Genomic DNA, 16851 nt, shown 5'->3' with positions numbered 1-16851 from the left:
GACAGCCTTCAGGAACAAACTTAGCACTTTTCTTATTTCTAGTTGAATAGTTTGGATTTTGAAGAATCTTACAGAGTTCATGTCTCGAGTACATGAATACGCAACAAATCATCTAGCACCTTGCCAACAGCCAGAACCTTTTCCTCCTCCAGAACCCGCCCCACGATCTGTATATCCACAGGGAGATGATGCTTGACCATCTCTTGCATATTATCCTCCCAAAGGCGGGTGTTCCACTCATCTAACTCGTTCCTCGGCTCATGATCCCATAACGCATCAAGATCCCTAGCTTCAACCTTTCCTCCAGGAATGACCAAAGCGGTATAATCCAAAATATTCCAAACCTTAGTATATCCCACCCACTTGACAGTGTTGTGAGGTACAGCTGCATGTGGTAGGGCCGGCATTATAATGGCATCCACAGTCTTTCCCTTCTTAGAGTGGGTGTTGTTCCACTTCTCCAGATAGGCCTGCTGGAGCTCGCGCTTCCGCTTGTTGAGTTGCCAATAATCAAACACTGATATAGGCTTTCCCCTGTTCACAAGTCTCTCCACGCTCAGGATAAAAGGTTCGCCTCCTGCCTCGACATCACGACGAATGTCTTCTCCTCCATCGACTGTGAAGTAGGCATCCATAACCTCTATGCACTCAGCGTGCAAGTCAGGCTTCCACATTACAAGCTCGTGACCATCAGCGGCAAGGGCAGCTGCAGCTTGTGCGAGAACCCTTACGATACTGGGATGGGGCTTCACGACGCCGTCGTCATACAAGACACCGATCGTCAGCTTGCTGTTTACTGTCATGTCATATTCAGACTGGCGCCATGGGATGGGAACGCAACGACAGTCTTGTTTCCAGGGTTCCTGAAGCGTGATCTCTTTGGTGAGATGGTAAATGGTCGAAAGGGAGCGCGCCAAGGGGCCAATGGAAGACGGGACGTGCTCTTGTCCATCAGTTGAGACAGGCACTCCTCCATATGGTAATCTCGAGCTCTACGTCACGTCAGCGATGTTCCGAAGGTGGTGAGTCCACGTACGCTTGGCTTGAAACCATATAAACCCATCATGGAAGCTGGCATGCGGATGCTACCACCCAAATCTGATCCGAAACCTCCGAGACTTCCATGAGCGTAAATCAGCGCCGATTCCCCGCCTGAGGATCCTCCAGGCGTATATCCAGGAATGATTGGGTTCTCCGTCAACCCCCAAAGAGGATTGTCAGTTTCAGCCCACTTCTTAAGATTAGTATAAACTCCAACTATTATTGTTATCAGACTCACCATTATGCTCTGTGGGAGATTGGTCTTGCAAATAATGATGGCGCCTAGTTTCTTCAGGATCTTTACTAGAACGGCATCATCGTTGGCTGGCTTGAAGGCCTTGCTTGTGTAGCCGAGAGTGGTGTCGTAACATTTGACATTGAACTGGTCCTTCAGACTTATTGGAACGCCATGCAGAGGTCCTTTTGTTTTCTTCTCTTTGGCATAATATGCATCGAGCTCTTGGGCCTGTTCCAGGGCATCATCGAAGAGGATTTCGGTCAGGCTAGTAAATCATCAGGCTTTTGTGGCAGCAAGAGATTACAGTGAGGCTCACCAGTTTGTCTGTTGGTAATGTTAGCTATGTATAGAGGTCGCCAAATTGTCATAGTTCTACCTTCTTATGCGCCTCAATGGCTCTGTGGCACGATATGTTAGCATATATCTCTCACGGAGTTCAATGATTGACTTTCCGTGTGATATAAGCCAGGGTTACGTCTTCACTGCTGAGCTTTCCACTCCGGATCTTATCGGCCAAAGTAGTGATATCATCGACTTGGGTAATGGCGTTGTATGCATCCTGGCGGTCCTCTTTGTCTGATAGGTGCTTGGTGACAAAAGCAGAGATGGCACGGGTGCGTTGCCGTCGCTTCTCTGCGACAACTTGTTGCCAGATTTTTGTATCCATAGCGATCTATAGATCTAGCGATAAGGAAAGGCTAGGGAGGTCGCGTATCTGTCCTGTCAAGGTTCAGAGGCTGTTGCGAAAGTTGGAGGCTGGTTGAATAACCCCGCATATACCCGCACCCGTTACCGCTGCTTATGAAGATTTTCGGGTGCAACATCCGAAATGCAAGTGATGGGTGCTTGGCATATACCTAACTAAGCTGTATTTATCGGTCAGAGAGAGTTGCCCATAGTCGCGCTTGAGGGTTGAATATTCTTCCTGGTTTCCAGTTCAGTTCCTGGCGTCTCTCAACCCTTACATTCTGATAGAGACATGATCTGATAATAAAGTTTGCCTTAAAGCCGAGCGGTCGGGCATAAGCCAGGCATGGCTATCGCGGATCCTCTGATACAACTGCGTACGCGACCACCAATCGTGGCGTGATATGAAGTGACTCAACCTGCCTGAATTACTCACCGTTCAATTATCGCAAAGTTTCTCAGTCTCAGAGTTTTGGCGCCGTAAGCTCGGGCTAACTTCAGCTGAATCAAGACCTACAGGTGCTGCTGTCTATGATGTCATTGGCTGCTTTGGCGATGCCGCATATCCGTAGTATCGCGTACAACGAGTCTTTGAAGGATTCGCTGCGTGTCCAAAAGGCGGTCATAAAAAGCCACAAAATCTTCATTCTCGAAAGGAAATATTATACTGTTCTTCATTAATCTCGTGTGTTATCTCTATCTTTAATTCGTACCTAGCAGAGCAAAACTACGCTTACTGAAAGCGCGACAAGAAAGAAGAACTTACGCATTTACTCATAATAAGTTCACTTCTACTCCAATGGCGCCATTGAAAGTGTTGATATGCGGAGGCGGCTGTGCCGGACCAGCCTTGGCCTTCTGGCTCACCCGTCTCGGCCATCATGTCACCATCGTCGAGCGTTTTCCTGCCCTACGCGCAACTGGAGCACAGATCGACTTCAGGGAACAAGGAATTGCGACTCTCAAGGTAATGGGAATTATAGACGAGATACGCGCCAAGCTGGTTGACGAAGCAGGCGTTGCTTTCGTCGACTCAAATGGAAAGATCTTGGGAACAGTATTCGCCAATACGTCAGGCAAAGGCGCCCAGTCCATAACTTCCGAGTTTGAAATCATGAGAGGAGATGTTGTGAGACTTTTATACGATAGAACGAAGGATCATGTCAAGTATATCTTTGACACAACTGTGGAGGATTTTGAGCAAGATGAGAAGAGCGTACTTGCGCACTTCTCTGATGGGACATCGGATACCTTTGATATACTTGTTGGAGCAGATGGTCAGGGCTCCAGAATTCGAAAAGCCATTTCACCAGCAGATGCTCCGGATCCCTACCGAAAACTCGGTATTCACATGGCTTATTATTTCATCCCACGCGAAGAAGGGGATAGCAATATCCGCAGGACATATCAAGCTTCACAAGGTCGGATGATATTCCGTCGAACGCACAACTCAACAGAAACCCAGGTCTACCTCATTCTTAAAGACGAATCTCCTGAAATCTCCAGTGTTCATAGGGGTTCAGTTGAGCAGCAGAAAGAGTTCTGGACACAGAGGTTTCGCGGTGCAGGATGGCAAACAGAACGATTCCTGGAGGGCATGAAGACAACCGAGAACTTTTACTCCCAAGAAGTTGTCCAAGTTCAGACCAACACTTGGCATAAAGGCCGTGTAGTCCTCCTAGGCGACGCTGCTCATTGTCCCTCTCCATTCAGCGGCATGGGCACTACGCTCGGTTTCATCGGTGCCTATGTGTTAGCGGGTGAGATTCAGAAGAACCCCGAGAACTTGACCTTGGCTTTCGAGAACTACGACAAAGTGCTGCGGCCATTTGTTGACGAGGTTCAGAATATCAAGATTGGTCTTATTCGGCGGGGCATACCTGATACTCAATTGGGTGTTACGATTATTCAGTGGATCGTTTGGTTTGTATGCCTTCTGAGAATTCCTTATCTTATTTCAAGGTTCTCGAGTGAGGAGAAGGCTGGGTGGCCGTTACCGAAGTACCCTGCGCTCAAGCCGAGCAATTGAGTCCATGTTATATCTATGGCAACTTGAAAGGCAATGAGAGTTTGATTTTGGATATTTGGCAACTCGACTCAGTCATAGGCGGCTAATAACACCGGGAAACAGTATTTATACTCCTGACTTTTAATTTTAGTTCTAGCAGTTCAATTTGCATTCAATTGAATCAATTCCATTTATTGAGGAACCTCAACGTCCTTGCTAGTATCAAGCTCCTCAAATCTTCTCAAGTCCATAGGCTTCTCCAGCAGGGGAATGACGTAAGGGTCGAAAGTCTTCCAGTAAGGGTTCTCGAGATGATACTTCTGGCTCTGCAACACAGTCAGCACATATTGTCACGTCTAATTGACAAGTTACTTACGCTCTCCTGCTCATAGCGCTCAACAATGGTGAACGCACGTCGGTCAGCGGTGGACTGCATGACGTGCCATGAGAGGGTCTCCTTGTCCTGGGAGTAGACGCGGCTAGCCTCGATGAGCTTGGCGGTGAGCTTCTTGAGGGACTCGTCGTCGTCTTTGGCGTAGAGGTGGACAACGATTGTGTAGACCATTTTGGCTGATTTTGATGTGGATGTGTATGGGGATATGGCTCGTGAGTGTGTGTTGAGGAGGGGTTGTTGAGAGTATTGGTTTTATGGTTTCGTTAGGAAGTGGGGATCATGTGATCTCCCCACTGATCGACTGATGCCAACGAGATGCGTGATTACCGCCCGAGAAGTGTTGTGATGGATGAATTGCTTCAATGTATGTAGAGTATTTGAGGCTTGAAGCAGCAACGATGTAGCTTTCTCCAGTAACTTCAAGGTGTTGACAACTTGTCTGTTCTAGGGTAAGCGGATGAATTGAGACATTGGAATAGCAATAAAGACAACATTGAAGGCCGTTGCAAATTCTATATTAAGTTCCCCAAAATGAATACATACCAATTCCTGAGACGGAACTCGGTACCGAGGTACTTCATGGCTTCTAAGGAATATGCTAAGCTGTTGGGCTCTCCTTTTTCTACGTGGTTGATCAATCCACCGAGGCGATCATAATCTTTCCCTGAACAAAACAAGATCAAATATTTTCAGCTAAGCTTTTAAGAGTTTCTGTAAGATTTATGCATATCCTCAGTTTAACTCACATGCGGAGAAGTCACAAGTGGTGTTGTGGTATGCCCGGCATTTCATATCTCGATCTTAAACACTAGAGGGATACCAGTCAGTGCCTTGGTGTTTTGAAAATTCATCAACCCCTTAGTGTCAAATCACCAAACAATGTCGTCATCACATCTCGCCTAGAGCAGAAAAACACCAGCTGATTTGCGCCCAAAGATTCTCTGGAACCCGTATGGAAGCCTTTTCACTAACTTAGTGCGTGCATTACACTCATCCCTGCTCCCTCCGATGCTCGCCCGCCAAGGAAGATCTTTCAAGGATCCACAGGTGCCGCCTCACCGAGACCGTGCATGACTTGACCCACTGGGAGCCTCACGGCACTTATCTATCAGTGGGTCAAGGGATCATTCCGCCCTGCACCGGAACTTGATAAGGATCAAACAGTGGCTGGATGCAACCGTTTCCCAGACACGCTTTTCTGGAATTCTGACATTTCACATCTTTTTAGGTTTACCAAGAGAATGGATGACCTTCTCCAGGTCTTCTTCTCCAAGTTTTGGAGGTGACGTGTAACGGTAACGGTGCAGAATGTAACTCGGCCGAGTTGTTGGTTGGTTGATCAGGAGAAAAAGAAAAGGGTCCTCATTTCACTGCAGCGACACACGCGAGCTGAAAAAACAAACCTTGCATCGAATGATAGAAACTTGGAATCGCCTCACTAAGACTCAGGGATCGAAAGCTCAACACACGATCCTCGTCCATGTTCTGATGAAAAGGAAGTCTTGGCGAGAGGAGGACTCTCGGATCCTCGTCCCTCCCAGAGCCTCATGACAGATGGATCTAATCATCACGGGAACAACATCTCGGCTCGCGAGTCAGACCAGGGCTCGGAGTCTTGTAATCTACCGAGTGAGAACTCTTCAGATTGATGTGACGCAAGGCATCATTTATACACAACAGAGCTGTAAAAGGTCCACTGTGCCAGTGTGCTATCACCACGGGAATATGGCTAGCAAGGTATGAAAATTTTAATTTCTGGATCGTGTTTTAATAAGTTAGTTGTAGGAGAGGATCTGCCTTAACACCGAGTTATCTCTACTCGACGTCATATGTTCTCGGACCGAGACCCACACCGAGCGGACCGGCGCTCCCGGACACTCCGCCGTCTTAATTGGAATCTCACCTTAAGCCCGAAAAGGCACCGCCCTGATTATCAAGAATATGAGAATGGCCACTGAGTTTTCCATCGCCAATCCTGAGTGACAAACCTTTAAGTAGAATTCCAGAAGAAAAGAATTGTTCTAGTGTATCTTGCCCCTGGGACTAGTGCAGTCAAATACATCATTTATTGTTCATAACTGAAAAACATGAGTCGTGATGGGAAACCCACAGAGTCTCGGCGGCTTCGTGGTGGTATAGTGGACCAACACCACGACTCCACACCTCGCAACGACCAAACAAGCACGGAAACAGACAACGTGCGATGATAAGACAAGTGGGAAGACGAGACGACCGATGTCATCATACTGGGCCAGACGAAATGATGCTCCAAAACTCTTTTATATCTCTTATCTCTCTTCTCCCTCTGACTCAACCTCCCCTCTAACAGCACGCTCTCCCCCTTATCACACACCAACCCATCATGTCTAATTATATCCCGTCTTTCTCTGCGCCCAACTCGAGGCCCGGGTCCCCTCTGCCTCTGGGGTCCCCGTCTGCTTCAAGACCTACGAGCTTCTACGCCAATTCCAGAGCGAATTCGTTCGTGGGCACGAGACGAAACTCTGCTGTTCCTCCGACGTCGAGAAAGAACTCTGTTGCTGCTCCTTCGAGAAAGAATTCTACTGCGCCCCCTTCAAGAAGAAATAGTGAGGATAAGGGTGCTTCGGATCCTGAGTCTACAGACCTCGAGGTTCTAAAGAATGAAAAGGGTGAACCCCTTGCTGGACGCATCGTTGGTGGTAAATATGTCGACCCAAGCAATGAATCCGTCGACCCGGAGTTTGGGGCTATCAAGACTGTTGATATCGATATGCCTCTTACCCTGATGGAACTTGTTAATGAGAAGGGCAAGGAATACATCGTGCTTGGTTTTGCGACTGGCGATAAAGAGAATCCTTTTAACTGGAATCCTTGGTATAAGCGATCCATCTCAACTATTCTCAACTTGATGACCTTGTTCATCGGTCTCGCTACTACAGCCTACAGCTCAGGTATTGCTGGCATGTGCAAGGACCTCGATGCTCCTAACATTAAGGGTCAATTGGGTCTTTTCACCTTCAACATCAGCTGTGCTGTCGCACCCATGGTTCTAGCTCCTTTCTGTGAGTTGGTTGGTCGCAAGGTCGTCTATGCCAGTTCATTCCTATGCTTCTCACTCCTCTTCATCGGTCTCGCTCTCGCCAAGGACATCGACACCATCATTGGCCTTCGCCTTCTCCTCGGTCTTTTCGGCTGCGTCGGCACTATTCTTGTCGGCGGTACCTTTGATGATATGTACGAGCCTCACCACCGAAGTAGGCCTATGGCCATGTTCAGTTGGGTCGCTATTTTCGGAACCGTTGCTGCTCCCATCTACGCTGGCTTCATTGACCAAGCTATTGGATGGCGATGGATTGAGGGTATTCAGGGCATTGCTAATGTTCCTCTGCTCCTCGTTATCTTCTTCTACTTCCCCGAAACTCGAGGTGGTGTCGCTCTTCATAAGCGAGCCAAGGCTCTTCGACAAGCTACTGGTGATGAGCGATATGTCTCTGCTGGTGATATCCTGACTCCCAGTCTACAGGCAATGCTTAAGGCTAGTTCCGTCAAGGCTATTCATATGTTGGTCACTGAGCCTGTCGTCTTCGCCTTTGGTCTCTGGATCGCTTTCTGCTGGGCTGTTGTCTTCCTCTTCCTTTCCGTTATCCCCATTACCTTCCAGGAGCACCACGGTTGGGGTGAGGGTGTCAGCGGTCTTCCCTACATCTCTCTCTGCATTGGTACTACTCTCGGCTGGTTGGCTCATCACCTCCAGATGCGCAAGTTTGACCGTCTTGTCGCCGACCCCAACGTCAAGGTCACCCCCGAAGCCCGTCTCTACGGCGCCATGTACGGAGCTGTCTTCCTCCCCATTGGCCTCTTCATTTACAGCTTCACCCAATATTCTCATGTCTCTTGGGTCGGTCCCGCAATTGGTCTTGCTCCCATTGCCTTTGGTATCTACTTTGTTTTCGAGAGTACCTACAGTTACACCGCTGATTGCTATGGCGAGAGCTCTTCTTCCGCCATTGCTGGCCAGGGTCTTATGCGAAACACTCTTGGCGCTGTTACGCCTTTGTTCGCCAATGCTTTCTTCCATAATGTCGGAAGTCAGTATGCCGGCCTCATCCTTGCCTTGTTTGGTACTGTACTGAGCTTGATTCCTTTCGTCATGTTCAAGTACGGATATAAGCTCCGAGCTCGCAGCAAGCTGGCTATTGAGATGTAATTTTACATGTATTATAGAAAACCCGTCAATGATCTGGAATGAAATAAGAAATAGATAGCATTGAACGATAGAATATTTGTTAATGAGACTGAATACACGAGCCTTGTGATGGCTTCAAGACATGTGAATAAAGAGATAGGAAGATTTATCGCGACAACAAGCGGTTATGTAGGTAGCTTGGTAGTGCTGGCGAAGAAAAAGTTGAGGAAAGGCTCCAGGCTCGATGCTGTGACAAAGTTTGTTTTTAAATAGATGATGTGTATATAAGTCTGTCTGCAATTGTGTCCTCCAACAAAATCACGAGGCATCGCCTCAAATCACCAGCGACCGTGGTGTAGTGGTTAGCATTAACGCCTTCCAAGCGTTAGAGAGGGGTTCGATTCCCCTCGGTCGCATTTTTGGTTCTAATGTGTCCGATCCCTGTAAGATGTCATATCCCTGTCCACATCGTGGTAGTGTCGTGATAGTCCAATACCAGAAAACCACTACAAATTGATTTAACCTGTCTAATGTTATTTTCTTTTTTTTTTTTTGCTTTTACCTTTTATACTTAAAAGAAATTTATTTTATAAATCACTAATATTTATCATATCAGGCTCTTAATCTAGACCCAGGAAGTCTTGTGTACTTGATTCAAAACACCATCTATGGGCAATGTTATTCTATGATATTTCCAATCAATGTTGCCAGCCAAAATAACGCCTGTAAATCTCAGTTGAACATCCTGAAGAAGCCTCCTCTGAGCAGACCACTGATCCCCGTCTAACAGTTTACTCCCCTTTGCTATTAACCGACCCAACCTTCTCATCCTCGACATCCATAAATTCCTCCGTACATGACCATCATCATCGCCATCCTGAATACTGGCCACAACACATACCTCTAATCAATGATCAGCCTGCTGATGGTCTGATTGAAGGTCTCGGTCTTGTAACCCCAGACTGTCAAGTAGCTTTGTACAAATATTGATGAGAAGGATGACATTCCGTGGTTGAGAAGAGCACTTTGAACGATGGAGCAACTCTTCACACCTTGATATAGCTGCCTTTTGAGCCTGTAATGATTTTGGACACGTGGGGTGCTTGGAAGAGACGGTGATTGTGAGGGCCTCCCATGTTTCCATAGGAGTGATAGAACATTGACAAGATGATATTCTATCGTCCGAGGAACCATGTTCAGGGAGTTCTTCTGTCGTTGCTGGCCAATTTCTACTATTTGATATCATCGATTGCAGGAAGGGGAAGCTATCCTCTGGATAGAGATCGTCATCGAGTATGCTTTCCAGAGGAGGTGAAGTCAGAAAGCTTCCGGGAAAGTTCAAGGCTTGGTCCATGCTGACGGTTGAATCGAACGTTGTGTCATGACTGAAATCTCGAGTGTTTGTAGGAGTTAACGATATGTCTTGTGGAGACCCAAAAATAAATTCAGACCAATCCGGTTCCATGTGGTGAAGTTCGGGCTGCATACCCTCGCACTCCTGAACTACGGCCTCACTCATGTTGGAGCTCTGTATGTTTCCGGAATCGTCCTCGGCATTATACGATCCATCAGTGAAAGTGGTGGGTCATCAGCCCTCCAGATCTCGATCCAGACCTCTCCTTCTGTTTCGCCTGTCTTCTTCCTTTGACAGAACCAAAGTTGTGCTCGGTATCACTGTCGGCTCCGTATTCGCAATGCAGGTTCCGACTACGACAGTTTCTGCAGCCATTCAGCTTTATACTGTAGCCATTGGTCAGTCATCGTGGTATCGATGTCTAANNGTGGCTGTGAGCTTATTCCAGCAAAGAGAACCTAGTTTCTGCAGCCATCAGGTTCACTTGTGCAACGTATCTGTCACCTTGAACCAGGTTAGTGCATGAACTTGGTTTGCATAGCGGCTGAAACATACCTTTCTTGTACGGCAGGGATCGCAAGCAGATCGTCGAGGCTTTCATTTTGAGCTTTTTCGAACGGTGGTCCAGTGGGAAGGACTACATATGAGTTACTGTTCTGCTTCCAAGTGTTGAACATGGTGATAATGTCGCGAGGGGGGTTACAGATTGCGATGCTACCACGAAAGCAGAGTTTATATCACTACTCTTATGTCTGCTGCTTGCTAGTTGTCGGTAAGATTCATGATTGTCTCCAACGCCAGGACATTGTAACTTCGAGACTACAGTGACAAGACCAGGCTATACAGATCAGGACCACCACGGGGAGATGATTCAATAGAAAATTGAGGAAGGAGTTTTAAATTGCGCATATTCATTCGATTCTAAGCTAGAGTACCTCTTTGCGGCCATTCCCATCCAACTCGGACTCTCCAGAAAGCGGCTCCTAGATACGTCTACCGAAGCCCATTGACCTTGATCAAAACGTCGTCCTCAATATGAAGAGCAATGTAGTCCTTCCATCGAAGCGCGCCTTGGTTCTTGTCATGTAAGCTCAGGTCGAATCGTCGAATGAGGTTCCCGAGGAAGATGTAGGCTTCCATGTAGGACAAGTTCAGGCCAACGCACATATGCGGACCGTTACTGAAAGGAATCGGATTCTTCTTGGAAGCTTTGTCGCTGTTGTCGAGCCATCGCTCGGGCATGAAGGTCTCGGGCTCCGGGAACAGGACTGGGTCGTAGTGGATCAGACGCTGGGCCGTTGATACGGAAGTCTAGGTGAGGGTTGTGTCAGTGAGGACGTAAACGCCCACTAAAGGTGTAGGAATACTTACATCTGCAGGCAAGAAGTGGCTACCATATTTTGTGCCGCCGGATGGCACAAGACGTGTAAGGATGCCTGGAGCTGGGGAGAAGATGCGAAGAGTCTCGTGAATCACGGCAGTCTAGAGATGTCGCAGTAAGTAATCCGACACCGAAACCAGGCCGCTGTAGTTTGTACTTACCAAGTAAGGTAAATTCATCAGATTCGGATACTCCATCAACCCATCGCTATTCGTCTCGACAGTGCGAAGCTCCTCCAGCATCATCTTCTCAACTTCGGGATTCTTCAAGATGCACCAAACTCCATAGGTAATGGTCGTCACAGTAGTCTCAATACCGCCGATGACGAGTGAAAAGGCCTCATCAACCAGTCCCTTAGTCGAGCGATCGGGCTCGGCGGCTAGAATGGCGTCGAAGGCGGTTTCACGACCAGTCCCATCGGTGTAGACACCATTCTGATGTCTCTCGCGCACTTCGTTCGCCCATTGAGCACATAGCTACGGAGTAGACAATGTTAGCCTTGCTGCAAATTAGGTGATAGAAGCGGGGATAAAATGGACTTACGTTGCGGAACTCGACGAAAACTGGAATGATGTAGATTAAAACATGAGCGGGAAAGGATTGCATGATCTTTCCAAGCATAGGAAAGTACTTGATGAGACTGAAGCTATGGGGCAGAGCCACCATCGAATTGACGAGTGCCTCTGTTCCTTCTTTTCCTTCAGTGCAGCCCATATCTTTCCCGAAGCAAAGCTTCATGATGATGTCCATCTGTTCATCTTGTCAGCATGCTCCCGCTCAACTAACACTGGGGATTGTCGTACAGCAAAGTTTGACTCAAGTCGCTTCAAGCTAACAGGCTTCCCGGTCTCATACGAGTCACCAATCTTCTTAAGAGCACCCTTGATGATCTGGAGAGCTAGAGGTGAGAAATCCTTGATCGCGCGGGGCGAGAACATAGGGTTGACAATGCCGCGACGGACTTTGTGAGCTGCGGGATCCATGATAAAAGGCAGGGCGTCGAGTTCACCAGCGAATCTGAACTTGGCAGGCTCCTTGAGGAACTTGGTTCCAGTGGAATAAACCCTTTAGTAGACACAGCGGTTAGTAGCGTATACATGCGATCGGGGTATTTGCGTGCTCACTTGTGATAGAAGTTTGGGTCATTGATATGGACTCTGTTAGGGCTCATTCGGACAATCGGGCCTGAGATCATGTCCGCAACCAAAACACATATACCAGGGCACTTTCGCTTACCATATTTCTCGTGAAATCGGGGATAGTCTTTTATGTAGTGGCCATCGAGAATGACGCCCTGGTAGAACTCATACCAGCTGGTAGCCGCCGCGATTTTCGGCCCGGGGACGTTCCTAAGAGGATGCAAGAAGAGGCGATAAAATACGAGGGAGAGCCAATAAAACGCAAAGGCTCCAAAGACTAGAGCGGTATAGTAGATGACGCTCCATGAAGTAGAGGTTGGCGACCAGATACGTGCCGATAAGAAGCCAGTGTTGAACATGGTTTCACGTGGAATGATGAGATTGATGGAAGACATGGCGAAGGGTGTACTTGTCTCAATATCTTTTGTCTCTTCATTTTAATGACTCTCCCTCAAGCCTTTCTAACAAGTTAATTTGTTGTAAGAAGTCTGTAACTCAGTCTATGTTTATGGAAAGGTCTCCCGAATAGGTATTTTTCCAGCTCCGTAGGATGCCGGCTCACAGATCGTTGGCTGACAGAGAGCGGATATGCCCAAAATGGCATCTTTTCGTGCTTACACTGTCAAGACGACTACCTTTTTGTGGCAGAAAGTTGATACTCAATCTTTTGTTACAAATGGTATATTTAAAGTCGTCGTGCATCACGTCCCGAGGAACAGCACACCATTACAAACTCATCATTCCCTTTGGCAATTTATACGATCCATCTCAACTAAATCAAGATGATTGCGACTATAAACGGATACACAAAGATCAACGGAAAAGGCCATCCAACTGAAGTCCGCATTCCGGACATGTTTGGTTCCATAATGTCTCCGACGCCTGTGGTGAACCCTCACCACTTCAAGGTCAAGGCCGCAGCCGACGCCTTCATAGCTGAGTGAGTTTACCCCATCTCTTCTCATAGTGAAGTATATTCTAACTGAAGTCTAGTTATCTCAAGATGGACCAGCACGAAGCGGCCAAGAACAGAAAGGCCGACTTCTGTTTCTGCGCCTCGGCCATGGCTCCTCATGCGGATGCAGAAGCACTCAGGACCATGGTTGACTGGCTGAACTGGGTATGCAACAGAGCCATCAGACACTCCGAGTTTCAGGGCACCGACTGATCTGGGTGATTAGATCTTTTACTTTGACGATGACTTTGACGAGGGTCAGCTTGACCAAGACCCAGTAGACGCAGAGAAAGAGATCAGACACACACTAGCTGTACTGGAAGATGGCGCTGAGATTCCTGATAGAGAGCAATATCCCTTGCGATATTTGTTCCGTACCATCTGGGATCGAGTTAAGAGGTACGCCTTGCTAAAAAATCTCGTTCATAGAGCTTTACTAACAGTATCTGTACGCAGAGAGCTTATCCTGATGTTCAAACGCAGTTCAAGATCACACACAAGCGATACTTGGACGGTCTATTACATCAGGTCGAGGCGACACGGGATGGCAACGGTCAGCCTCGGACGGAAGAGGACTACATCAGAATGCGAAGAAGGACTGTTGGTGGAGATCCATGCATCAGTCTCATCGCGTGAGTCTTGGTCCAATTGTTTGTGTCGAATTGAGATTCACTATGCTTTTTTCACAGCTATGCCCACAACGTAAACTTGTCGCAGCAGGCATTTGAGCACCCCTCTGTTCAGGAATGCATAGCTGTAGGCTGCGATCTCGCTTGGATGGAAGTGACACACTCTCCCTCCACGGGATCTCTGCTAATGCATAGCAGCCACGACGATATCGTTTCATACAAGAAAGATGTCAAGCCAGGTATTGAGCACAACTTTGTCACAGTCCTGAAGAAGAACGGTTTCACCACTCAACAAGCCATGGACAGAGCTGGTGAACTCCAGGATGAGTGCTACCGTCGTTCGTATCTCGCCCTAGCTAGTATGCCAATCTGGGGCGAGTCCATCGATCGTGAGGTGTTGAGATATATCGAGGCATGCCACAGCTTTCCTCTCGGGGACTTGCTTTGGAGCTTCCAGACAGGGCGATATTTGGGAGCCACAGAGGGATACAAGTTGCATGAGACGAGGGTTTTGGACCTGTCAGACTTGGAGCCTATCGCTGTGTGATATCCTGATGCCTCTAAGTGGCAGGGTCGTTGAGCAGCAAACGAAGGGTTTTCTGTTTTAGACTAAGGTAGCATTGGAGATTACAAATTGGCATTTGCGACATCGGTACCTCGTCATATACTTCATAAATGGCATTATCAGCTATCTCAATGCAATAATTAATCGACATTGGCTGCTTGAATCAGTACGTCCTGGAAATAGGGAATTAGTGGGGAATAAGATGGCGTGCTCGCATCAGTGTCGGGGTTCATCCGATAAGTTACACTTGGGGTAAGACTCAATTGAGATACCATGACTTGAGTTATTAGTGATGTTCATCTACTTAAGATGAGTTCATAACTTACTTCAAATAATCTGTAATGATCATGTCGAGTCGAAAAGAGTCACCTAAGCTCGAGGTAGCGATCGCTGGTGGAGGCATCGCAGGCCTTATCACAGCGATCGCACTCCTCAAACACCCTAACGTCAATGTAAAAGTCTACGAGCGAGCACCAGAGTTTAAAGAAATCGGAGCAAGTATAGCCCTGGGCCCCAATGGCCTCAGAACCCTTGATCGACTTGGTGTCGAAAATGCCCTGGCTGAAGGCTTTGCGCAACGCCAAAAGTCTGGATATCCCATGATATACCGGCACTGGAAGACCGGAGAGGTCATCGATTATGATGTTCACAGTACAGTGCAGAGCAAGAAACATGCGACTGCGCGATTTCATCGTGCACATCTTCATCAGGCGCTGTTGGAGAATTTGCCAGTGGGTATTGTTCATTTGGGGAAGACGACGGTTGATGTTAAGGCGGATCCTGACGAGGGGGCCACACTTTACTTTGAGGACGGGACCACGGCAACGGCTGATATTGTTATCGGTGCCGATGGTCTTCGGTCGGTAAGTTCATGCAAGTGATGGTGGATCAGAAAGCTAATGTAGTGACAGAAAGTCCGAAAGACATTTGTCCCGGAGCATGAATTGCATTGGACAGGATGGGTCGCTTTCCGCGCAGTCTTTGATGCCGATAGATTGAAGGATGTTGAGTATCCTGAGGACGCAGCTCACTGGGTAAGTCCTGAAATACTCTAAAACTAGCAGGCTGCTAATGAATCAACAGGCAGGCCATGAGACAACATTCTTCCATTCGCATCTAGGTAAGAGGCCAGCACCTCTTTGCCAAAGCTGTCACTAATGCATAACTACAGGCAAAGGCCTGTTCACAATAGTCGGTGGCTACCACGCTGATCCTAAAGACCCCAAGTCCCCCGGCAAAGACGCAAAGTGGGATGAAGATGGCAGTGTCGAGGAGTTCAAGAGGTTATACCAAGTAAGCGAGCCTTCCCAAGAACCATTAACTATGCTAACACCCCCAAGCATTGGAACCCAACAATTCGGGCGTTCATAGACGCAACTCCCTACGTGAAACTCTTCCCCAACTACGCCGGCGCAGCTCTCGATACATGGTCCTTCTCCAACCGTGTAGCTCTCGTCGGCGACGCAGCTCACACCCACGGCGGATCCTTCGCAGCAGGGGGGTCACTCGCTATCGACGACGCATATGCCTTGTATCGCTCGCTCGACCACATTTGGCCTCCTTCTTCAGCGCAAACGGGAAAGCCGACCAAGGCTCAGATTGCGCAGGTATTTGAGCTATATGAGGCCACTCGCAAGCCGCATCTGGATAAGCTCTTGGGTATCGTCCATAAGAACATTTCGGGACAGAGGTCGAATATCGAGAGAGCGACGACGGAAACTGACGAGGAGTTAAGACGGCGGGTTAAGGGGAGGATGAATCCTTCTTGGATTAGTGAGCATGATGTTGTTGCTGCGTTTGAGCGGGCTGTTGAGAGGACAGAATGTACTAAGGCAAAACCACACCTTTGAATACTTAACATAGCTCAATCAGTCAGCTTTTAAAGCATGCTAAAAGAAATCTCAGTCGACCCAATGTACGAAAAACGAGCCCCGTGGCAATATGTGTCCCATCACGCACCCAGCGAGACATTTAAACCACACTGCGTGGCATTAGGAGACTTTAACTGGCATCTGGAGTTGAACGTTTATTCAGTGTCTAGAAGTGAAACCTTAAGAAAGAAGTAAGGTCTTGTTCTCTTAAACCTTTCTACTAATACGTTTAATGAGACAAAATGTGTCTATGTGTCGGAATGGTGTCCGAATTTAAAGGTACTGCGCCCGGTTTGGATAGGTACATAGGTACCAGTCAGGCTAGGAGGGATATATAGAGATCTTCTTCAAGAACCTACTTCACTTGGAATAGCACAAGAGTATTATTTGTCTGTAGTTTATCTAGAATGAATCGTGATAG

General features: G+C 47.7%; 7 protein-coding genes across 7 annotated transcripts; 4 read left to right on the top strand and 3 right to left on the bottom strand.

The window, feature by feature from the left end:
- Positions 1-77: 77 nt before the first annotated feature.
- On the bottom strand, positions 78-1946 carry FTJAE_899 (general amidase; the record flags this gene model as incomplete). The annotated part of the gene is made up of 5 exons (XM_037355863.1): positions 78-992; positions 1037-1234; positions 1280-1544; positions 1596-1603; positions 1728-1946. 5 exons carry the CDS (start codon positions 1944-1946, stop codon positions 78-80), a joined length of 1605 nt encoding a protein of 534 aa, XP_037211929.1.
- Positions 1947-2765: 819 nt separating this feature from the next.
- FTJAE_898 (2-polyprenyl-6-methoxyphenol hydroxylase) lies at positions 2766-3995 on the top strand (the record flags this gene model as incomplete). Its single annotated transcript, XM_037355852.1, has 1 exon — positions 2766-3995. One exon carries the CDS (start codon positions 2766-2768, stop codon positions 3993-3995), a length of 1230 nt encoding a protein of 409 aa, XP_037211928.1.
- A 170-nt stretch (positions 3996-4165) lies between these two features.
- Positions 4166-4539, bottom strand: FTJAE_897 (antibiotic biosynthesis monooxygenase; the record flags this gene model as incomplete). Its single annotated transcript, XM_037355841.1, has 2 exons — positions 4166-4300; positions 4351-4539. The coding sequence occupies 2 exons, from the start codon at positions 4537-4539 to the stop codon at positions 4166-4168; spliced, it is 324 nt and encodes a 107-aa protein (XP_037211927.1).
- Positions 4540-6730: 2191 nt separating this feature from the next.
- Positions 6731-8557, top strand: FTJAE_896 (multidrug resistance; the record flags this gene model as incomplete). Its single annotated transcript, XM_037355831.1, has 1 exon — positions 6731-8557. One exon carries the CDS (start codon positions 6731-6733, stop codon positions 8555-8557), a length of 1827 nt encoding a protein of 608 aa, XP_037211926.1.
- A 2326-nt stretch (positions 8558-10883) lies between these two features.
- Positions 10884-12805, bottom strand: FTJAE_895 (cytochrome p450; the record flags this gene model as incomplete). Its single annotated transcript, XM_037355820.1, has 7 exons — positions 10884-11201; positions 11262-11372; positions 11433-11747; positions 11815-12021; positions 12075-12336; positions 12396-12456; positions 12508-12805. 7 exons carry the CDS (start codon positions 12803-12805, stop codon positions 10884-10886), a joined length of 1572 nt encoding a protein of 523 aa, XP_037211925.1.
- A 387-nt stretch (positions 12806-13192) lies between these two features.
- On the top strand, positions 13193-14541 carry FTJAE_894 (pentalenene synthase; the record flags this gene model as incomplete). The annotated part of the gene is made up of 5 exons (XM_037355809.1): positions 13193-13350; positions 13404-13530; positions 13592-13764; positions 13809-13997; positions 14055-14541. The coding sequence occupies 5 exons, from the start codon at positions 13193-13195 to the stop codon at positions 14539-14541; spliced, it is 1134 nt and encodes a 377-aa protein (XP_037211924.1).
- Positions 14542-14906: 365 nt separating this feature from the next.
- FTJAE_893 (monooxygenase FAD-binding protein) lies at positions 14907-16409 on the top strand (the record flags this gene model as incomplete). The annotated part of the gene is made up of 5 exons (XM_037355798.1): positions 14907-15422; positions 15471-15593; positions 15643-15679; positions 15731-15852; positions 15900-16409. 5 exons carry the CDS (start codon positions 14907-14909, stop codon positions 16407-16409), a joined length of 1308 nt encoding a protein of 435 aa, XP_037211923.1.
- Between the last annotated feature and the right edge of the window lie 442 nt (positions 16410-16851).

This window comes from Fusarium tjaetaba (assembly GCF_013396195.1).
Source record: "Fusarium tjaetaba strain NRRL 66243 chromosome Unknown NRRL66243_c0000021, whole genome shotgun sequence".
Taxonomy (NCBI): Eukaryota; Fungi; Ascomycota; class Sordariomycetes; order Hypocreales; family Nectriaceae; genus Fusarium; species Fusarium tjaetaba.
The sequence above is the reverse complement of the archived record's forward strand: the minus strand, read 5'-3'. Positions and strand labels throughout refer to the sequence as shown.